Consider the following 22,827-nt stretch of genomic DNA (forward strand, 5'->3'; position numbering starts at 1 on the left):
TGGGAGTGGGGAGCAGTCTGGCCTGCTCCAGGAGGACTGAACGCAGGCTGTTGAGCTCTGGGGACTGAATCCTTTTTCATGATTTTCGAGGTAGTTAGACCATAAGCAACACTTATTACTCACTGATCTGGATCTGGTCTGTGGATTCAAAGATCTCAGACACCAGTAAACTGGATCGACATGGTCAAAGCATCAAATACCAACACCAGTAATATTACTGGACAGCCTCAAATAATCGTAGAGCAAATCCAGTGAACTGCTTATTATGACAATCTTTATTTGATCTCACTGAAAACAGATCTCACTCTTATTGTCGGATTATTAGTTTTAGTCTGAATGCAAACCTCTGACAGGGTGACATTTCCTACAGTTCAGAGGCAGGAAAATGTGCTGAGCATCCCACTTGAAATTGGCGGCCAGTCAGTGGGACAGACCCCGCACTGGGTGAGAGCAACACGAGTGGGGTTTCCCGACCCCTGCCCGTTCCCCACAGGACTCTGCACTTCTGCGGAGCCTCGGGATATCGGTGCTGCCCTGACCCTTCCCAGAGAAAACATGGATCAGACATTTCAGTGGAGACATGAAGTCAGTCACGGAGAAACGTACCGTCAGATACCTGTAGATGTACGTCAAACATCGGATCATTGTCAGGTGTTGTAATTCCACAGCTGTACCATCCTGTATCTTCAGAGTGAAGATCCTCCACAGTAACAGTAAATATTCCCCATGCCGGGTTATCTGTGATTGACACTCTTCCCCTCCGTCCGTGTTGTCCGTTTGTTTCAACTAAAAGTGAACACTGGTGACTTGTCCTAAGGCACCAATACTTTGTGTGTGAGCGGTATGTTGCTGCATAGTGACAATCGATTGTGATCGCTCTTCCCACAACTCCTCTCACATAGTTCTCTGCCCACAATGGACCTGAAACCAAGGGAGAAATCATTCAAAGTGCAGAAGCAAATGTGGCTCAGTATGATAACATAAGGCCCTGAAAGGGTCACACCTGTAATGTGTACAGGTCAGGGCTCCCTTTGGCAGAAAGTATCTACATTCAACAGTGGGAGTGCATCAAAGGTTCGCAGACTGATTCCTGAGTTCAAGTGACAAACTGTAACCACACTCTGCAGAGCACAGGAGAATGAGAGATGACCTCAGTGAAACAATCGAAGTTCTCCTGGGGCTCTCCAGGGTACTTGCAGGGATGATATCTTCCCTGACTGAGGTGTCTTCAACCAGGGTAACCATCTCAGAGTAGGACCAAGAATCAAAATGGTAGAAGAATTCAACGGGTCAAGTAGCATCTGTGGAGACAAAGGGATCGTTGAAGTCTTGGTTCGAGACCCTGCATTGAGAGTGTTGTGGGGAGATAGGCAGTGTATCATATGCCATTTGGGTAGCTTACAACACAATGGTATGATCATTAAGTTATCCATTTTCAGTTAACCCACACCATCGGTGTTCCTTTGCCACTCCCACCAGTCCACCCAGGTTTTCTCTCCCATTGTGCACTTTCTGCACTCTACACTTTCCAGTCCTGATTCAAGGTCTTGATGTGAAACATGGACCATCTCTTGATCTGAAACACCGTCTCCACAGATGCTGCTTGACCCGCTGAGTTCTTCCTGCAGTTTGATTTTATTTTTGCTCCCGATTCCAGCATCTGCAGTTTCTTGTGTGTTGACCTCAAAGTAGGGACCAGCCATTTAGAAGTCAAACAAGAAACTTGTTCTCTCAAAGGACAGGGGATCCTTGGAATTCTCTACCCAATGGTAACAATTCATTCTCCCCACATTCCCAATAACTGCGAACCACATCCCCACCACCACCGCAGATTCTACCATACACCCATCCTTTGTGGCCCAATAACCCACCAACCCGAATGTCTTTGAGATTTGGGAGGGGAGTGGAGCACATAGGGAAATCCAGGCAGCCACAGGGAGACTGTGCAAACTCAAGGCTTGAAACTGGTTGTGTGAGTTGTAAGACAGAAGCTCTACTAACTGCACCCTGTGCCAGCCTCACATTAACTAGTGAAAAAGGTACAGTACAAGAGGTCTCAGCAGAAACACATCCATTTAACAAAAATCTCCCACTGTGTCTTGTGGCATATCCCCACTTGCAATGAGGCAAACAGTTGTATTCTACCTGGAGGGTTATGAAAGATAATATTAATATAACTTGTTATCACATCTCCAGAATGGGCCCCAATACTTCATAGCCAAAGACTTGATCAGTACTGTTACTGTGCCAGCTGTGTCAGTGTTCTCTCCCCTGTGTCCATAAATTTTCCCACTCCAGAGACCTGAGCAGAAACCCTGGGCTGACCTCCCAGTGCAGTACTGAGGGAGTGTGGCAGTGTTAGAGGTGTTGTTTATCATTTAATCCAGATCCTGTCAGGCTTCGCAAATGCACACAAAGATCCCATGGTACTGGTTCATCAGAGGTGCTCCTGGGAGTGCTGCCCAACATGCACCGCTTGCCTAGTATGAACTGAAAGAAGTGTTATCTGGCACATTTCTGTGTGCTGGATCTTGCTGTGCAATTGCATCCTATGACCCCCATATTGTAACTGTAGCTGAAGCTTCAAGTAGTTAGTTAGCTGTAAGGTACCGACAAGGATCATTCAATTGCAAATCATCCTTTCTCACAGCAACAACCTGAATTTGACATTCTTCTCCAGCTTCACCATCAGAAAGAAGTACTATGACAGAAAGAAAAAGATTACAAGATCACACTCCAATACTTCTCAATTATATTTTCTGAATATTTCATGTCTTTACAAGTCCACGCATATTTAACCATCTCTGCTGTGGAAATGGTGCACGAGACCCAAACTAACACCAGGTATCAGACTGTCCAGCGCTGTCTGTCACTCACCGGGCAGGGAACAGATGAGAAGAATCGAAATCCACATTGTTTTGTTAAACACAGATGAGGCCAACATTTGTCCGTGACTCAACTCTTTGTCCTCAGTGCAAAATAACTTTCAAATAGAAATATTGTGGAGAAAATAAATGAGGAAGAAGGCAGCAGGAAGCCCAGTTGTGAAACCACCATGAATCGGCTGATGAAATATGATTCTGAAGAACATAGAACATAGAAGGGTACAGCACAGTGTTGTACCGAACTAATTATACCTTATTAATCTAATCCCTCTTGCCCGCACATTGACCATATCCCTCCTTCTCTGCAAATTTATGTGTCTATCTAAGAGTTTCTTAAATGCTCCTATGATATCTGCCTCCACCACCACCCCTGGAGATGTATTCCAGGCACCCACCACTCTCTGTGTAAAAATTTGTCTTGCACATCTCCTCTGTACTTTCCCCCCTCACCTTAAATACGTGCCCTCCAGTATTTGACATTGCAGTCCTGGGAAAAGATACTGGCCGTCTGCTCTTTCTAAGCCTCACATAATTTTATGAACTTTTATCAAATCTCCCCTCAGCCTCTGCTGCCGTGGAGAAAACAGCTCCAGCTTGCCTAAACTCTCCTCATGGCATACGTTCTCGAAACCAGGCAACATCCTTGTAAACCTTGTAAAATGTGGCCTAACCAGAGTTTTAGAAAGCTGCTACATAACTTCCTGGCTCTCGAACTCAGTGCCTCAACTAATGAAGGTAAGCAGGCTATATGCCTCCTTTACCACCCTATCAACCTGTGAACCCAAATGTAGGGAGCCATGTACCCCAAGAGATCTCTGTTCATCAACGTTGTTAAGGATCCTGCCATTAATTGTGTACTCTCCCTTTATGTTGAATCTCCCAAAGTGCTGCACCTCACACTTGCCCGGATTAAACTCCTTCTGCCACTTCTCCACTCATATCTGCAACTGACCTATATCCCGCTGTATCCTTAGCTATCTTCTATGGAATCCACAATGCCAGCCATCCCTGTGTTGTCTGTAAACTTACTCACCCACCCCACCACATTTTCATCCAGGTCATTTATATATATGACAAAACAACAGAGGTCCCAGTACAGATCTCTGTGGAGCACCACTCATCACTTGAAGAACCTCAAATTTTCGCAGTACATCTATGGAATAAATTAATTTTCATTTAATGGTGGACATGACGGAAAGAATTAAAAACTGAGTAATAGCAACCTAAGCAAGGAGGTTAAAATTAATTGCAAGGTGACGATAAAAAGATAAATATGTCTAAATGTTGATGGAAAATGTCCCGCCCCTCCACCTTCTGCCACTCACTGAGGCACTGGTGATGTGAATTTGAGCCACAGATGAAGCATTTAATGCAGAGCTTGTTCACAGTGAGAGGAGTATCTGAGTGCACAGTCCGAGTTCCTGTAAAGTCCACCGTTGGCGTCAGTTCCTTCTCCTGCAAATAGGACACTCAGTAGTTTTTTAACTGCCCCTTCTTCTGTGGTGAATTCCCCCCTCCCCCCCCCCCCCCCCCCCCCCCCCCCCCACAGTGCAATGCCTCACTTAGTCTGGGATGGTGCAGGGACCTGTGAATAATCTGTAGATTAGTCCCACCCTGGGATTTTCACCTTTTCCAAACCCTGCCCACAATTGGTCTAATAGGAGGTGCCCAAAACCACCAGAGGTACCTCAAGTGCTTCATGGGTCAGTGCCCATATTTTCCTGTTCGGTAACATCAGTGAAAGTGGCAGAGCTCAGACTGTTTGGCCCATCAGCTGCTTCCCTCACGGCATTGCAGGCGACTATTCCTGACACAGGCTATTGGTGCTCATGCTGCATGTTGGCTGCAGGGATCCTCACAGCAGATGGAGCAGCCCCACATCCATCTATCTGATGGCCTGTGGGTCAGGGACAGGTCACCGGAGGGGTTTGTTTCAGTGGGAGGGGCGTGTTATTGTGGGTGGGGTTTGGAATCATGGCTGAGGCAAATTTGACTCTGGGACGGATATTCTCCTGACTGATCTCACCCGGGACAAGGCTGAGCTGTGATCCTCATCGGTCAAATACCGATATCAGTGTAATTATACAACAAAATAAAGATTCCATGTGGAGCAATCCATTTCCCAAGAGAATACAGGATATTCACTTCAACAACAGACTTTAGCTCCTGAAAATGGCCGAGTTCCCCACCATCCACCTCCTGGTGGTTCCCATTGACTGGAGGTCCATCTGCACAAGCCATACCAATACTCTGCTGAAAGAGCAGCTCAGAACTGTGGTATTGTGTGGTAAATAACCGCCCCCAAGGCACAAGTCCGGAGTGTGTTGGAATACTCTCCACTTTCTGGGATAATGCAGCCCCATCAACACTTAAAATGTTCAACTCATCCAAGACAGCCCCTAACGGCCTAAACCTTCATTCCATCAATGACTGGCATACAGTGGCTGCAGGGCGGACCACCAGCAAAATCCAGTCCAGATATTGATGTCCTGACCACTACCGGTAAATAAGAAAAAGGATTCAGGTGCACAGAAAAGCCACCTCTGCATGTTCTGTTCCAAGACACACGCCATCCTGACTTGGAAATATATCACCATGCATCCATTGTCGCTGGGATTTAATCCTGCAACACCCTTCCCAGCACCACCAAGCCACTGCCTTCCACTACTGCAATGGCTCAAGAAGGCAGCTCACCTCCGCCTTCTCAAGAGTTATTAGGACTGGACAATAAGTGCTGGTCTTACCAGTGACATCCACATCCCACTGAGTAAACAAAGAGAAGAGTATTCTGATCCCCTGTACTGCTTTTCTCCCACTTTCCCCCCTCTGTCCCTCTCCCATGTCTCCCTCCTATTGCTCATCCTTCATATACTTTCCAGTCTTGACTCTCTCCACCTCTAGTGAAATGTGTGCTTGTCATGAACCCTTGTTATTAATTATTGATTGTGACCTGACTGGTGATATTGCGCACAACTCCCCAGATAGCATGGATTTTCCTCATAACCTAAACACGTCTCAATTCAAAGGTAAAATTTAAGAGTTAAAGTTTAAGCTTGATGGCTTTTCATCACCACTTTTCTGACAGAAGTTCATTGTCATGAAGGATTAATTATTTCTTCCTTCAAAATTTATCAACCGTGGATTCCAACAGGGAAATCTAGGAGTCTGAGTACAGGCTGTTCTCCAGGAATAAATCATTATGTCCACGAAACTAAAAAATTGAGACACTCATTGACAATATCAAGTGAGTCAAGAAGCAATTTAATCGATTACTTTCAAAGTTAGTTACAGCAAAAATGCATTTTGATCTATGGAGTATGTTAACACATTAAAATACCTTAAAACACTTTACAACATTATAGGAAGAGAGAAAAAAAGTATTACTAAACACACAATGAAGTCATTGAAACAGTTACCCAATATCTCCCTACAGTGTGGCAAGGGGCACATTTCCCTGGGACCTGGAAGACCAGTCAGTCCATTGAGTCTATGCTGGTTCACAGAACCAGCCCCATTCCCTCACTGATGTTGTTTGTAACCTATTCTCCTCACATTCCCAACAACATGCCCTGATTCTCCCCCTCCCCTACACAACAGGGGCAAGTTACAGTGGCTGATTAACATACCAACCTGCACAACCTTGGAGTGCGGGAGGAAACTGAAGAAACTCAGGTGATCACAGGGAGAACGAGCAAACTTAACACGGACAGTGCTGGAAGTCAGGATTGAGCCCAGGTCACTGGGGCTGTAAGCCAGCAGCTCTTCCAGCTCCACTGCCCAGGATGGCTTCCGAAACTGCCAACAATGATGGAGAGAAGGTTGTTAATTAACACACAAAAAGCAGCAGATGGGCTCATGATGAGTTATAATACAGAGTACGGAGTGAGCGGTCTTGTTCTTGAGCAAGACGCTGGTGTTGCAACATAGTTCGTAGTCAAACAGGAATGAAGGTTTGCACACAGTCTGGTTCTGTGCCATTGACCAGAGAGTGGGTTGAAGCCGGTATGCAGGCAACGGAGTCTGCTGACAATGACAATGACTGGTTTTCCCAGTGTTTCATCAGAAAATGTTTTAGCTCATTAAAGGTTGATTATCTGACAAGCAATTGGACAACACAAAGGAAGTGGAGGTGACCAGACTTCTTTGTAGCATTGAAAAATCAGCACAATTTCAAATCAAATTTCAGACAATTAAAAAAAGGAACAGTCTTATTAATACTATGCCAAGTTCTGAATATCCAAAACCCTCCAGTCAGCTTGGCCCCAGCATTGGCACGGACCCACGAACTGGAACATACAATATAGAACATAGAACAATGCAGCACAGGAACAGGCCCTTCAGCTCATGATGTACGTGCCAAGAATGATGCCAAATTAAACTAATCCCGTCTGCCTGAACATGATCCATATCCCTCCACTCCCTGCTTATTCATGTGCCTAAAAGCCTAACTATTGTATCTGGTTTCACTACCACCACTGACAGCTCTTTCCACACCTTCCACTCTCTATGTAAAATAACTTGCGCTGCACATTGCCTTTAAACTTTCCTCCTTCCTCCTTAAAGCTATGCCCTCTAGTATTCAGCATTTCCACTCTGGGATAAAATGATTCTCACTGTCTACCCTATCTATGTCTCTCGTAAATTTATAAACTTCTATCAGGTCTCCCCACAGCCTCCTCCGCTCCAGAGAAAACAATTCGATTTTGTCTAATCTCCTTAAAGATATCAATGCTCTGTGCGTCAACCAGTGCCTGAGGTGGAATCTCACACTTTCACTACTCTTTGGATAAAGATGTTTCTCATGGATCACTTATTGGATTTTCAGTGACAATCTAATAATAATGTCCCATAGTTTTGGCCCCTCAGATCATTCCCCAGTCCTAACTAAAGGGGAATACTTCCTCAGTGCCCACCAATTCAGTACACAACAGGGTATGTAAAGACCTCAGTCTTAGCCTCTCATTTTCTAGAGTCAAGAGTCGCAGCCTGCTACCTTTCCTGGATGGTTATAAGGACACTGACCATGATGCCTTCTCTGTCTGGAGAACTGATATTTTGCACCATTCTGCCCGACAGAATGAAGCCTCTTGAACAGTTTGGTATTTTTTTCACCTATTCTGTTCCAGTGATTGGCTGATCATTGCTGACAGAATTTCTTTATGTAATACTGATTTTCTTATGAATTAATTAAAATATGTATAAAGACAAAACAAAATCAAACCATGGTCACAGGAAATTGGATACGAGCTGAATTATTACTAAGATCTAATGTCTTGAAGGTACTAGGCATTGTTTTGGTTTTGATTTCTTCTCCATTAAGTTAATGGCTTAATGACAAAAGATATTTATGAAGAACAATTGATAAACGTGTGCAAAGCAAGATGAATAAGGAATGTTTTATCTTAAAGTTCAGTTAATATGCTGTCACCAGGAGTCTTCATTTTACCTCATGGGCCAAGCTGTGAGGGTGAGTCATCACGTCTCTGCAAGCAACAGTGAAGTCATCAGACTCATTGACACTCTACTTTATTTCACATGGCCGCTCGCAACAGAATTCTGTCTAAAATTGGCTCAAGGATTCCATCACATAGAACATAGAACATGGAACAGTACAGCACAATACAGGCACTTCAACCCACAATGTTGTGCCGACCTTTAAACCTCACCTAAGACTATCTAACCCCTTCCTCCCACATATCCCTCTATTTTAAATTCCTCCATATGCTTATCTAGTAATCTCTTGAATTTGACCAATGTATCCACCTCCACCACCGCCCCAAGCAGTGCATTCCATGTCCCAACCACCTTCTGTGTAAAAAACCTCCCTCTGATATCTCCCTTGAACTTCCCACCCATTACTTTAAAGCCATGCCCTCTTGTATTGAGCATTGGTGCTCTGGGAAAGAGGCGCTGGCTGTCCACTCTATCTATTCCTCTTAATATTTTGTAGACCTCTATCATCTCTCGTCTCATCCTCCTTCTCTCCAAAGAGTAAAGCCCGAGCTCCCTTAGTCTCTCCTCATAATGCATACTCTCCAAACCAGGCAGCATCACCATTCACATCAAACACTTTAATTCATTCTGCACACAAACACTCTGTCAAAACCTAGTGATATTATCTGCATTGAGCTTTGGTTTGACCGGAGGATGTGAAAGAATTCATGTGCATGACCGTTTTTCTTTCAGCGATCGGTATAATTGAAAGCATTTATGGAAACCATTTGGGAGCATTCAGCGCTTCACTGATCTCCATAAACCTACCTTAGTTTCTCTCGTGAACCATGTAACTGAGATACTCCAGATCCCCAACAAAGCGAAGAGCAGCCAGCGCCCCATGCTCCATATCCCGTAACTGAGCAAAGGAGATTCAGATTTAGTGGAAGGAAACAGGGTGGTTTCATGTTTCAAATGTTTACCTCCTGTTTTCTTTGTAATCTTAGTGGAGTGAGCAAGGTAAAGCAGCAGAGCCAAGGGAGTTCAGCTGGGAGACTAAACTAGTGTTGCACAGAGGGGGGAGGGAAACTGGTAAATATAGGAGATAGAGGAATTGGATAAAGGACTCAGACATAACACAATAGGTAAAAAGCAGAATTAGAGAGAATTTGCAAAATTCAAGCAAATAAAGGAGAAATCCACCAGGGCATGTGTGAAGAGTAAAAATAGAGAAACAAAGAGTCAATAGTGAAGATATTCTAGTGTATTTTAAGGCAATAATAGAGAAGGAAATAAGTAAAAAGGAAAGCTAAAGTTGGGCTGTGAATAGAAATTTTGAAGACAAAATGGGTAAGAATCATATGGACCAAACAATGAGATGAGAAATGTGAGTGTATGATATCAGGAAAGGGTGAACAGACCTGGTCTCCTTTCTCCTGAATGGTGATCACATAGAATTCTGTATAATGAAATGTGTTTGATAGAGTCGACATAAAAACATAAGAAATTTGGAGCAGGAATAGGCCACTCAGCCCCTCAAACTTGCCTGCTATTCAAATGATCATGGCCAGACCTCATCTCTTCTGTGCCAGTTCCCCATAGCAATCAATTCCTTGATCTTTCAATCATTTATCTACTTTCTCTTTACAAACGGCTAATAATCTAACCTCCATAAACTAACAACTCCAGTAAAACTCCATTTGCCAACATTACGCCACTTACACAACCCATCTATATCCAGTTAAAGACTTCTAATATTCCTGTTGCAACTTGCTCTTCCTCTAGTTTCACATCATCGGCACCTCGGATAGCTTATACTCTAACCCCTCCTTCAGGTAATTAATAAATAATTGAGGGCTAAGGATCGATCTTTGGGACACACCATTGGTTAAATCCAATGACAAAAAACTCTTTATTCTAACCCTCTGCCTCTTGTGAGATAACCAGTTTTCACTCTATGCTACTCTTCCCCGAGTACAATGAGTTCTTAACTTGTCCACCAGCCACTAATAAAAGTAAGGAAGTGTTAATGAGGCTCTACGGGGCACTAGTGAGGCCTCATTTGGAATATTGTGCGCCGTTTTGGGCCCCACATCTTAGGGAGGATGTGTTGACGTTGGAGAGGGTTCAGAGGAGATTTACGAGGATGATTCCAGGAATGAAAGGGCTTAAGTATGAGGAGCGTTTGTCGGCTCTTGGACTGTACTCGCTGGAGTACAGAAGAATGAGAGGGGACCTCATAGCAACATTTAAAATATTGATAGGAAAAGACAGAGTAAATGTGGCTAGGCTGTTTCCCTTGGTGGGTGAGTCCAGGACCAGAGGGCACAATCTTAGAATTAGAGGGTACAGTTTCAAAACAGAGATGAGGAAAAATTTCTTTAGCCAGAGGGTGGTGAATTTGTGGAACTCCTTGCCACATACAGCAGTGGAAGCCAGATCAGTGGGGGCATTCAAGGAGGAGATAGATAGATAGCTAACTAGTCAGGATATCAAGGGATATGGGGATAAGGCCGGTAATTGGGATTAGAATAATTTTTTTTTCTTCTTCTTCTTCCCCCATTCCCCATTTCTCATTTCTATTTCCCTTTCCTTGGAGCAGACTCGATGGGCCGAATGGCCTGCTTCTGCTCCCTTGTCTTGTGATCTTGCGATCTTGTAATGTGGCACCTTGTCAAATGCCTTCTGAAAATCCAAATACACGACATCAACATGCTCCCTGCATTGACTCCGCTTGTTACATTGTCAAAGGATTCTAGCAAATTTGTCAAACGTTTCATAATACCAGGTTGCTTTTCTTATATGTGGATTCAAAGAGACCACTGCCAATTGTGTGAAAGTACATAATGAGAGGCCATTAATGTGATAGTCACCAAGAAATCCAATAGGAACTGCAGAAGAAACAGCTCTACCTGACAAATGGTGAGAATGTGGAACTCACTCCCACAGGTACTGAAGTAAAGGTTGGACAAGTGTTTGAAGGAGAAGGGAACAGAGGGTTTGATGACACAGTTAGATGAGAAGAAATGGAAGGAGGGTCAAGGAGATCATAAGCACAATATGGACTGGTTGGATCAAATTATCTTTTTCTGTAACATATCACAATGCAGCCCTGTGTATTGCTTGCTGTGTAATCCACTGGTTCTCCCCTCCCAGGAACACATTTTAGGAAGAGACATTTCCTGCAGTTACAGTGACCAGCTTTGAGATTTTAACCAACCCTGCAAGGTGTCGATCACAAGTGTTATCAGGGATTTTTCCCTTATAATTCACCAGCAACTTTCCTGTCAGGGTCACACTAGAGCAGGTCACAGAAAGGCAAAGCAGTATCACTGGGGTTTGGCAAATACAAGTCATCTCTCACCATGGGATGAGGTTAGTGATGGAGCAGTCATGGTGAATACTGCAGGGAACACTCTCTGAGGGTCGGCAAATGGAGGAACTTGTTCTTATTTCCCAACAACAGGTATAACACAATGGCATTTGGTTTGATCTGAAGTCAACCCTTTCACATGCATTTAATGCTAGTAAATAAAAAACACACTGCCCCCAAATAGCTCTCATATGAATGCAGTTCCAGTGTAACAAGAACAGTCATGAGAAGAATATACCTTGCAATATATTGGTTTTGAGTATGGTTGGAAGTCACGTCTGAATTTACAGTTTGTGTGGTTACTGTTGTTTCTGTTATAAAAAAAAAGAAACATAAGAATATTCAGTTTCTATTGAGACAAAGAAATAAAATTGAATTTCACCTGCTTTTTACTTGCAGTCAAGCAAGAGAGCATGACGGTCAGATGAAACCTCTTGCCTTGAGTAAAGAGCTACTGCTTTCATGGAAGTGGTGATGTTTCTTCAGTGTAACTGGCTGCCTGCTCCAGGAGGACTGAACACAGTCTGTTGACCTTTCGGGACTGATTCATTTTTTATGGTTTTCGAGGCATTTAGACCATCAGCAACACTTGTTTCTCACTGATCTGTTACTGTCAGATGATTAGTTTTAGTCTGAATGCAAACCTCTAACAGGGTGGCATTTCATACAGTTCAGAGGCAGGAAATGCTATTTGATTAAAATGGACATTATAATTCATAATACCAATAACTTTCCATTTTAATTAAATGGGATTATTATCAGAAGTGGCCAAGGAAATTATATTGATATTGTTTGATTGGAAGAATGTGTTGTTCTTGTAATGGATAGTCACAGTTTCCAGGCCCAAAAGGTTTATTGCTAACCTCAGCTTTTTAACACAGTGGCAGAAACTGTCCAGGGTTCAAGACTTTTGTTGTTCACTAAATTAAACTTCTAACCAGCATTCTTTGCTTACCCTCTTGACCTAATCAAGAGAAAAAAAAGGGTCCACCTGCATGCTTATCTTCAGTGACTGATGCACAAAGACACCCAGGTCTTGTTGCATTTCCGCCATTCCCACTCGACTGCTGTTCAGATAATAATCTGCCTTCTTGTTTTTGCCACCAATGTGAATAACTCCACATTTATCCACTATATACAGCATCTGCCATGCAGTTGCCCACTCCCTCAACCAGTTCAAATCATGCTGGAGCTTCTCTGCATCTTCTTTGTAGCTCCTACTTCACTCAGCTTTATACTGTCTGTAAACCTGATATATTGCAATTAAATCCCTCATCTAAGTTATTAAAATATATAATGAATAGATGGGGTCCTAGCATTTATCTCTGCGGTATGACACAAGACACAGCCTGCCACTGAGAAAAACACTGTTTGTTCCTACTTTTTGTTTCCTATCTGCCAACCAGTTCTCTGATTATGACAGCACCTTACTCACTTATGTCTTTGAATTTTGCATGCTAATCACTTACGTAGGAACATTGCAAAAACTTCTTGAATGTCCAAAACACCACATGCACTGGTTCTCCCTCATCCTTCCTGCAAGTTAACCCCATTGCATCCTCAAACATTTCCAGATTTGACTGGCAATCTCCCTTTCAGAAACCCTCATTGAAGGTAAACCTTACCATTGTTATTGATTTTTGTTACATTTCCACACTTCCCTGAACTGATGAAGTCAACCTCTTCATTGGATTTTGTTCCAGGGTTACTTGTGGATGTGTTGTTCCTTCCACCAGGTGGATTTTCTGCACAGTATAATTTTCTTCTTGCAGAATATTCCTTTTCTATTGAGACAAGAGAATGACATTCTGAAACATCTCAATGGATTTGATCGAGTGACTTCAAACATAATTGCCCATTCTCTGGCTTCTCATGGTCTAAAGGGAATTAGCCCTCTAAGCGCAAAGATTTTTTTTACAGATCATTTCTGTTTTATTCCCACATTGAACTTTTGCTGGTTCAGTGTAATAAATGATGCAATTAGAATCTCGGCCTCCTCCTCACGTTTCACTTCTCTGTCAGGTGTATTAAGATACCAGCAAAAAACAAACTGCTGGAGAAACTCAGTGGGTCAGGCAGCATCTGTGGTGCCAAAGTGAAAGTCAAAGTTTTGGATCAACACCCTGCATCAGGACTGAGAATGTAAAGCGAGATAGCCAGAATAAAGAGGTGAGGGGGAAGGATGCAGCTGAAGCTGGCAAGCAATGGATGGATTCACACAAGGAGGGGTTGATTGACAGATGGAGCCAGGTGGGAAAGGATGGGGTGCAGATAGGGACAGAGGCTGCGAGCTGATTAGTGGAGACCACAAATGGCCACAGATAATGGGATCTGATAAATAAAGAAGGTTGTGAGTGATTCTGAGAGTAATCTGCAGTCGTTTGTTGTCTCCATAATCCCAACATGGATCTGTATTAACGAGAAAAAATAATCTTGTAAGTATCACTCACCAGTTCCATTGAATTGTATCAAATAACTAAAGATGCTATTTGCTTTGTTGATTATTATCACATCAACAATTCCACTTGATTTTTTTCCATGACTATTTGAAGCTCTGCAGTAATATTCATGGTGTAGGTGTTTGAAGGATTGACAACGTAGGTCCAGTTTACTGCTATTTGAGATCTTTGAATCCACGGACGGGGTCCTTTCATACCATGTGTACTGAATGGGAAGGGATCCCTGGACAGACTCACAGGACACTAACACTGAGCCCCCAACACACGAGACGTTTGCTGGTGAAAGAAATCCAAGCACAGGAACAGACACGGGTTCTGTGGGAAAGGATCAAACATTCACACACTGAGTGAACATCTGAAAATCAAACATTCTCCAATTTTAACCACTTCTGTGTCTCAGGCAGGACCCGCCAGGTTGGAATCTCACCAGCTCATCTCCCTCTCTGTGTCTCTGCATCCTCCCAGCTACCTGAACTGCCATGTCTGCCATTATCCCAGAACACAGCAGGTCTCCAGATCAGGACAGCAGCGACGACACTGAGGATGTGTCAGCGTGAAAATCAGGGCTACAGTCTCTCTCAGCAGCAGTCTCCAGTGGCGTCCAATGGTTTAACTCTGGAATTAGAACAAGTCCTGGAAAATCTCAGCACAATACCAGGATGTTGCCTGGACTTGGGGGCCTGAGTTTCAAGAATAGACTAGGACTTTATTCCCTAGAATGTAGGAGATTGAGGTGTGACCTGATGGAGGTATATAAAATCATGAGGGGCATAGACAGGATGAAAGCACATAGTCTTTTTTTCCAGGGAAGAGGTGCTTAAAACGAACAAGCATAGGTTTCAGATCAGAGGTGAGAAATTTAAAAGGGACATCAGGGACAGCTTCCTCATGCAAAGGGTGGTGCGTATTTGGAATGAGCTGTCAGAAGTAGTGGTTGAGGCAGGTACATCAGCAACATTTAAGGCCACCTTGATAAGTACATGGACAGGTAAGTTTAGGGGGCCATGTGCAAAATGCGGGACTTGCTCGCTGGGCAACACAGTCGGCATGGATGCGTTGGGCCAAAGGGCCTGTTTCCATGCTGTATGACTCGATGACTCCAGGACTAATCTGAGGCCAGGAAATTGTCAGCTATCTGTCATATGTTCGGTGGGTTTAGGGAGAGAGTGTAACTGTGATTGGTTTCAGTGACCTGCAGCAGGAAGGGAACCCTTTGGCACTGATATTTACACAGAGGCAGCGAGGGAGGGTGTGAGACTGGGAAGCCCAGAAACACTAAGAAGGTGAAGGTCACCAGGAGTTTGAGCTCTGGGGACTGATTCCCTTTTTATGTTTCTCAAGGTACTTAGACCATGAGCAACATTTGTCTCTCACTGGTATGTTATTGTTGGATTACTATCCCCTCACTAATCAATGAACTTCAAAACCTGGGCCTCTGTACCTCCCTCTGCAAATGGATCCTAGACTTCCTAATCCGGAGACCACAGTCAGTTTGGATCGGTAATAACGTCTCCTCCTCGCTGACAATCAACATAGGCGCACCACAAGGATGCATGTTTAGCCCACTGCTCTACTCTGTCTACACTCTTGACTATGTGGCTAGGCACAGCCCAACCGCCATCTATAAATTCACTGATGAGACCAGTGTTGTTGGCAGAATCTCAGATAGCAATGAGGAGGCGTACAGGAGCGAGATAGATCAGCTGGTTGAGTGGTGTCGCAACAACAACCTCACACTCAACGTCAGCAAGACCATGGAATTGATTGTGGACTTCAGGAAGGGGAAGTCAGGAGAACCCACACCAGTCCTCATTGAGGGGTCAGCGGTGGAAAGGGTGAGCAGCTTCAAGTTCCTGGGCATCAACACCTCAGAGATCTATCTTAAGCTTAACAGATTGATGCAATCACGATGAAGGCGCGCCGCCTGCTCTACTTCATTAGGAGTTTGAGGAGATTTGGTATGTCGCCAAAGACTCTTGTAAATTTCTACAAATATATGGTGTAGAGCATTCTGACTGGTTGCATCACAGCCTGGTATGGAGGCTCCAATGCACAGGATTGCAAGAGGCTGCAGAGGCTTGTAGACTCAGCCAGCTCCATCACAGGCACAACCCTCCCCACCATCAAGGACATCTTCAAGAGGCGGTGCCTCAGGAAGGCAGTATCCATCATTAAGGACCCTCACCATCCGGGTCATGCCCTCTTCTCGTTACTACGATCAGGGAAGAGGTACAGGAGCCTGAAGACCCACACTCAACATTTTCGGAACAGTTTCTTCCCTTCCGTCGTCAGATTTCTGAACGGTCCATGAAACCATGAACACTATCTTGTTATTCCTCATTTTGCACTTTTTATTTATTTTGTAACTTATAGTAATTTTTACGTCTTGCGCTGTACTGTTGTCACAAAGCAACAAAATTCATGACACATGTCAGTGATAATAAACCTGATTCTGATTCTAGTTTTAGTCTGAATGCAAACCTCTGACAGGGTGACATTTCCTACAGTTCAGAGGCAGGAAAATGTGCTGAGCATCCCACTTGAAATCAGTGACCAGTCAGTGGGACAGACCCTGCACTGGGTGAGAGCAACATGAGTGGGGTTTCCCGACCCCTGCCTGCTCCCCGCAGGACTCTTGCACTGCTACAGAGCCTAGGGATATCGGTGCTGCCTTGACCCTTCCCAGAGAAAACATGGATCAGACATTTCAGTGGAGACATGAAGTCAATCGCTGAGAAACGTACCGTCAGATACTTGTAGATGTACGTTAAGTATTGGATCGTAGCCGTATGTTGTAATCCCACAGCTGTACCATCCTGTATCTTCAGAGTGAAGATCCTCCACAGTAACAGTAAATATTCCCTGTGCTGGGTTATCTGTGATTGACACTCTTCCCCTCCGTTCGTGTTGTCCGTTTGTTTCCACTAAAACTTCACAGGAGCGACTCCACCCATGGCACCAATACTTCGTGTGAGAGCGGTATGTTGCTGCATAGTGACAATCGACTGTGATCGCTCTTCCCACAACTCCTGCTACATTACTTTTTATCGACAATGTACCTGAAACTGAATGGAAAATCTTCAGATTTGATAAGAAAGGAACTGTTTAATAAAATTAATTGTTTATTGGAGTATCACTCCGTAGAGGGAGTATCACTCCGTAGAGGGTATCTTTCAAACACAAAGTGCAATTGCAATTTACCCTGATTATGAAGAATGGTAATTTTAACATTGCACCTTATCACGACCCCAGGGTACTTCTGTCTGAAGTGCAGTCAGTGCTGTCACTGTGCCATCTGTGTCAGTGCTCTCTCCCCTGTGTCAGTACATTGTGGGGTCACTTCCCAAGCCAGAGACCTGAGCAGAAGCCCTGGGCTGACCTCCCACTGCAGTACTGAGGGTGTGCAGCTGTATAGGAGAGGTTATCTGCCGTTAAATCCAGACACAGTCTGTCCTCTCAAGTGTACAGAAAGATCCCGCGGTGCTACTTTGTTAGGAGTGCTGGCCCACATTCATCACTCACTGAACACTGGGCTAGATTGCCCAACCCACCCCTCGAAAACAAGGGCAAAATCCTTCACAACGACAAACAAATATTTTATTTGGAAGAAATCCCTCCTAATGTCTGAACATGTGCTCCTGGTACTGATGTAAAAGAGTATCTACTCCAAAGTCAGCCCATAAGATATAGGAACAGAATTAGTCCATTCAGCCCATGGAGTTTGTTCCACCATTCAATCATGGTTGATTTTTTTTCAACACCTTTCTCCCACTTCCCTGTAACCTTTAGCCCCTTTACCAATCAAGAACCTATCAATTTCTGCTTTAAATACACCCAATGATTTGGCCTTCACCACACTCTGTGGCAATGAATTCCACAGCTTCACAGCCCTCTGGCAGAAGAAATTCCTCCTCATAAGAAATAGGAGCAGGAGGAGGCCATCGGGCCCATCGAGCCTGCTCTGCCATTCAATAAGATCATGGCTGATCTGGCCGTGGACTTGGCTCCACCTACCTGCCTTTTCCCCATAGCCTTGAATTTCCCTACTATGTAAAATTCTATTTAACTGTGTCTTAAATATATTTAATGAGGTAGCCTCTACTGCTTTCTTGGGCAAAGAATACCACAGATTCACTACTCTCTGGGAAAATCAGTTCCTCCTCATCTCTGTCCTAAATCTACTCCCTCGAATCTTGAGGCTATGTCCCCTAGTTCTAGTCTCACCTACCAGTGGAAACAACTTTCCTGCCTCTATCCTATTTATCCCTTTCATAATTTTATTTGTTTCTATGAGATCCCCTCTCATTCTTCTGAATTCCAGTGAGTTTAGTCCCAGGCGACTCAATCTCTCCTCATCGGCTAACCCCCTCATCCCCAGTATCAACCTGGTGAACCTTCTCTGCACCACCTCCAAACCCAGTATATCTTTTTTGACAGTGACACTGGCTCTGGGACTGGTTCCTTCCTTATTATAAAAACGTTTTGGTAACCTCTTTAACTCTCAATTGTATGTCCCCTGTTTGCCCTCCAACTACGTTCTTGAGTTCTCTCCTATATCCTATATAAATCGCAAAGGACTCACTTGATAACAGTTTCCTACACTTGACATATGCTTCCTTCTTTTTCCTGATGTACTGTTGAAAGTATCCTGACTGGTTGCATCATGGTCTGGTACGGCAATTCAAATGCACAGGAATGTAAAAAGCTGCAGAGTGTAGTGGACTTTGTCCAATACATCAAGGGCACATCCCTCCTCACCATTGGTAGTATCTGCAGGAGGAGCTGCCTTAAGAAGGCAACATCCATCATCAAAGATCCCTACCATCCTAGCCATGTCACTCTCACAGCTATCATTGGGCAGGAGGTAGAGAAGCCTGAAGTCCCACACTACCAGGTTCAAGGAAAGCTACTTTCCTTCAACAATTCAGTTCTTGAACCAACTGGTACAACCCTAATCACTAGAGTTTAGCAACACTATAACTAATTTGATCACTTTGCACTAAAATGGACTTTGTTTTTTTGTTCTCATTGTGTTATTTCTCGTAAAAATTGTATTTATGTTTTTCTTGTGAATGCTGCTTATCTGATGCTATGTGTCTGTGATACTGCTGCAAGTAAGTTTTTCATTGCACCTGTGCACACATGTACTTGTGCATATGACAATAAATTCAACTTTGACTTTGATCAAACCCTCAATTTCCTTTGTTAACCAAGGTTCCTTAATTTTACCATCTTTGCTTCTTATCCTTACAGGGACATGCTGACTCTGAACTCTTACTATTTGGTTTTTAATTGCCACCCATTATCAGATGTTGTTTCCCCCTCTGGCAGCTGCTCCCAGTCTACATTTACCAGGTCCTGTCTTATACTGCTGAAGTCAGCCCTCTCCCAGTTTAAGTCCATAACTCTAGATCCAACCTCATCCTTTTCCATAATGATCTTAAAGTTTACTGAATTGTGGTCACTGTTTGCAATGGGTTCATCCACCACTTGCCCATCTCATTCCTTAAAATAAGGTTGAGTACAGCTCCCCATCTGGTTGGACTCTCCACATACTGCTTTAGAAACCCTTCCTGGATGCATTTAACAAGTTCCACCACATCTAGGCTCCTTTCACTAATGCAATCCCCATCAATATTAGGAAAGTTAAAATCACCCACTTCTACAACCCTATTGCTTTTACATCCTACTGTTATTTTTCTACATATTTGTTCTTCCAAACCCCTCTATCTGGAGATCTGTGGTATAATCCCATCAAATTGATCTCCTGTTTCATATTTCTAAGTTCTAGACATGCAACCTTATATGCCAATGTCTCCAGAATATCTTCCATGAGCACTGCTTAATGCTTTTCCTGATCAGCAGTGCAACATTCCTCCAGGTTTGGACCTCTACCCCACTCCCTGTCATGCCTGAAAATACTGTACCCTGAAATGCAGATCCATTCCTGCCCCTGGCTTAGCCACGTTTCCGTCATTGCCACAATATCGTAATCCCATGTGTCGATCCACACTCTCAGTTCATCCATCTTACCTGCAAGGTTCTTTGCATTAAAGTAAATGCAGTTAAACCTGCCAGCCCCCGTCGGCTCACCACCCTTCTCTGGCTGCTCTGCCCACTAAACTTGCCTGCTCCATTTGCTACATATGCTTCTCTCTCCGCACCTTCTACACTGTCATTTTGGGTCCCACCCCCTGTGTCACTAGTTTAAACCAGCTTGAGTAACACTTGCAAACTTCCCTGTCAAGATATTGGTTCCTCTTCAGGTTAGATGTGACCCATCCTTCTTGTACTGGCCACCTCTGCCCTACAAGACACTCCAAATATCCAAATATCTGAAGCCTTGTCCTTGACTACTAACTCACCCTCTGAAACAGCCCAGTAATACACTAAATTCAAGACAATAAATGCTGCCCTTGGCTGTGAGCCCTGCACTCTGAGAATCAGTAACACAATCACAAATTCCATTTGACCACCAGACCAAGTGGGGTGTTGATAAAGTAGATATATTGATATGGTTAGCGGTAATGAACAAGAAGGGAATGGTTCCTTATTGCAAGAGTAATGCAGTCTGTCCATCAGCTCATGAGGGACAAGGTCTGGAAAAGAGAATCATAAAGTGTTTCCTCAACTGGATTGTAAAGAACAGCAACAATTGTTATCTAGAGATTATTAGAGATATTTGAGAGATTAATTCCACTGCTACCTTCAGTGTAAACTGGACAGCATTAGAAATATTACTTTTTACAAAAGAAAATGATGCCCTTTGTAATTTTTCTTTCTTACTTATTCACATTTTTAACTAAAATGTGCCTTAATTTTTATTCACAATTGATAGTGGAGTTTCATAGAACATAGAACAGTACAGCACAATACAGGCTCTTTGGCCCACAATGTTGTGCCGACCTTTAAACCTCGCGTAAGACTATCTAACCCCTTCCTCCCACATATCCCTCTATTTTAAATTCCTCCATATGCTTATCTAGTAATCTCTTGAATTTGACCGATGTACCTGCATCCACCACCACCCCAGGCAGCACATTCCATGCCCCAACCAATCTCTCAGTAAAACACCTTCCTCTGATATCTCCCTTGAACTTCCCACCCATTACTTTAAAGCCATGCCCTCTTGTATTGAGCATTGGTGCCCTGAGAAATAGGCAGTGGCTGTCCACTCTATCCATTCCTCTTAATATTTTGTTCACCTCTATCATGTCTCCTCTCATCCTCCTTCTCTCCAAAGAGTAAAGCCCTAGCTCCCTTAGTCTCTCCTCATAATGCACACTCCCCAAACCAGACAGCATCCTGGAAATCTCCTCTGCACCCTTTACTTCCACATCTTTCCTATAATGAGGTGATCAGAACTGGACACAGTACTCTAAGTGTGGTCTAACCAGAGTTTTATAGAGCTGCATCATTACCTTGAGGCTCTTAAACCCATTGGTAGAAGATTGCATTGTAGAGTGGCACAGGCAGAAAGAGATCTTAAGATTACACCTCACATGTTGATATAATTGCTGAGCATTTTCTGCCTTTACAAGTCTAGACATATTTGACCATCTCTGCTGTGGAAACGGTACATGAGACCAAAGCTAACTCTGATAATTCATAATGTCCAGCACTGGCTGTCACTCACCGGGTGGGGAACAGATAAGAAGAATCAGAATCCACATTGTTTTATTCAGAGTCCACACCAGCACATGTCCTTTGCTCAGCTCTAAGTCCTCGGGGCAAAATAACTGTCTAATAGAAATGCTACATAGAAAATAAATGAGGAAGAAGGCAGGAGGAAGTCTGATTAGTGAACCTTGGTGATGAAGTCTGAAACCTGAGAAATTGAATTCCTCTCAGTTATACTAACCAGATAATATTAAGGCAGTTTCCATTGACTGATGTCAGTTATGACAAGAAGAGAGTTAAAATGGTATTAAGACTGGGTAACACAAGCAAGAGGGTTATTATGAACTTTGAAGTGAAGATTAAAAGATTAAAATGTTTGAGAGGAAGAAGGCCGCAGGAAGCTTGACATTGAAACCACAGTGAGCCAGCACTTGAAACCTTAAGATTTTGAAATATTCTCAGTACATGTAAAAAATAAATTGAAGTAATTTTCATTGGCAGGACTGAGTAATAACAACTGGAGCAAGGGGGACACTTAAGAGACTCTTAGACACATGAATGATAGAGAAATGAGGGGCTATGAGGGAGGAAAGGGTTAGATAGATCTTAGAGCAGGATAAAATGTCGGCCCAACATTGTGGGCTGAACGGCCTGCACTGTGCTGTAGTGTTCTATGTTCTAATTGTGAGGTGAGGATGAAAAGGTATAAAGTTTAAAGTCTGGGGATAAATCCACCCCCCCCCCCCCCCCCACCCAGCTTTGCTGCCAACAACACTGAGTTTGTAAGTTAGAGCTGAAATATGGACCAACAAACAATCTGCTGGAAGAACTCAGCGGTTGCAGCAGCATCTGTGGGAGGAAAGGAATTGTTGACTTTTCGGGTCGACACCCTGCATCAGGACTGAGGGTGGAGAGGGGAGATGGTCAGTATCGAGGAGAGGGGGGAAAGGGTGAGAAACCAATCACCTCGGACTCCCGTCTCACCACTCCCCCTCTCCTCTTTATGCCTCCACCCTCAGTCCTGGTGCAGGGTTTCGACCCGAGACGTCAACAATTC

At 43.7% G+C, this 22,827-nt stretch overlaps 1 protein-coding gene across 3 annotated transcripts; it reads right to left on the minus strand.

Moving 5' to 3' along the window:
- Positions 1-777: 777 nt before the first annotated feature.
- Positions 778-22,508, minus strand: LOC127580795 (uncharacterized). 3 transcript variants are annotated; one of them, XM_052034692.1, is made up of 8 exons: positions 21,787-22,508; positions 16,895-17,215; positions 14,142-14,465; positions 13,317-13,475; positions 11,930-12,002; positions 9,147-9,237; positions 6,516-6,680; positions 778-921 (listed from the first exon to the last, which is right to left on the minus strand). In XM_052034692.1, the coding sequence occupies exons 1-8, from the start codon at positions 21,821-21,823 to the stop codon at positions 895-897; spliced, it is 1,197 nt and encodes a 398-aa protein (XP_051890652.1). In that variant the 5' UTR covers positions 21,824-22,508; the 3' UTR covers positions 778-894. The 3 variants fall into 3 exon arrangements, with proteins under 3 accessions (XP_051890652.1, XP_051890651.1, XP_051890653.1); XM_052034693.1 differs by lacking the exon at positions 778-921 and adding an exon at positions 8,332-8,368 and having other exon boundaries at positions 6,547-6,680; XM_052034691.1 differs by lacking the exon at positions 778-921 and having other exon boundaries at positions 6,151-6,680.
- Between the last annotated feature and the right edge of the window lie 319 nt (positions 22,509-22,827).

This window comes from Pristis pectinata, chromosome 20 (genome assembly GCF_009764475.1).
Source record: "Pristis pectinata isolate sPriPec2 chromosome 20, sPriPec2.1.pri, whole genome shotgun sequence".
NCBI classification, from domain to species: Eukaryota; Metazoa; Chordata; class Chondrichthyes; order Rhinopristiformes; family Pristidae; genus Pristis; species Pristis pectinata.

Excerpts from the sequence above, each read along its gene's own strand:
- LOC127580795 (XM_052034691.1), bottom strand. The coding sequence starts at position 21,823 with ATGTGGATTCTGATTCTTCTTATCTGTTCCCCACCCG. Across the intron at positions 17,216-21,786 it reads TCTTATCTGTTCCCCACCCG|TTTCAGGTACATTGTCGATA; the intron begins GTGAGTGACAGC and ends TTTTCCATTCAG. Across the intron at positions 9,238-11,929 it reads CAAAACCAATATATTGCAAG|TTACGGGATATGGAGCATGG; the intron begins GTATATTCTTCT and ends TCCTTTGCTCAG.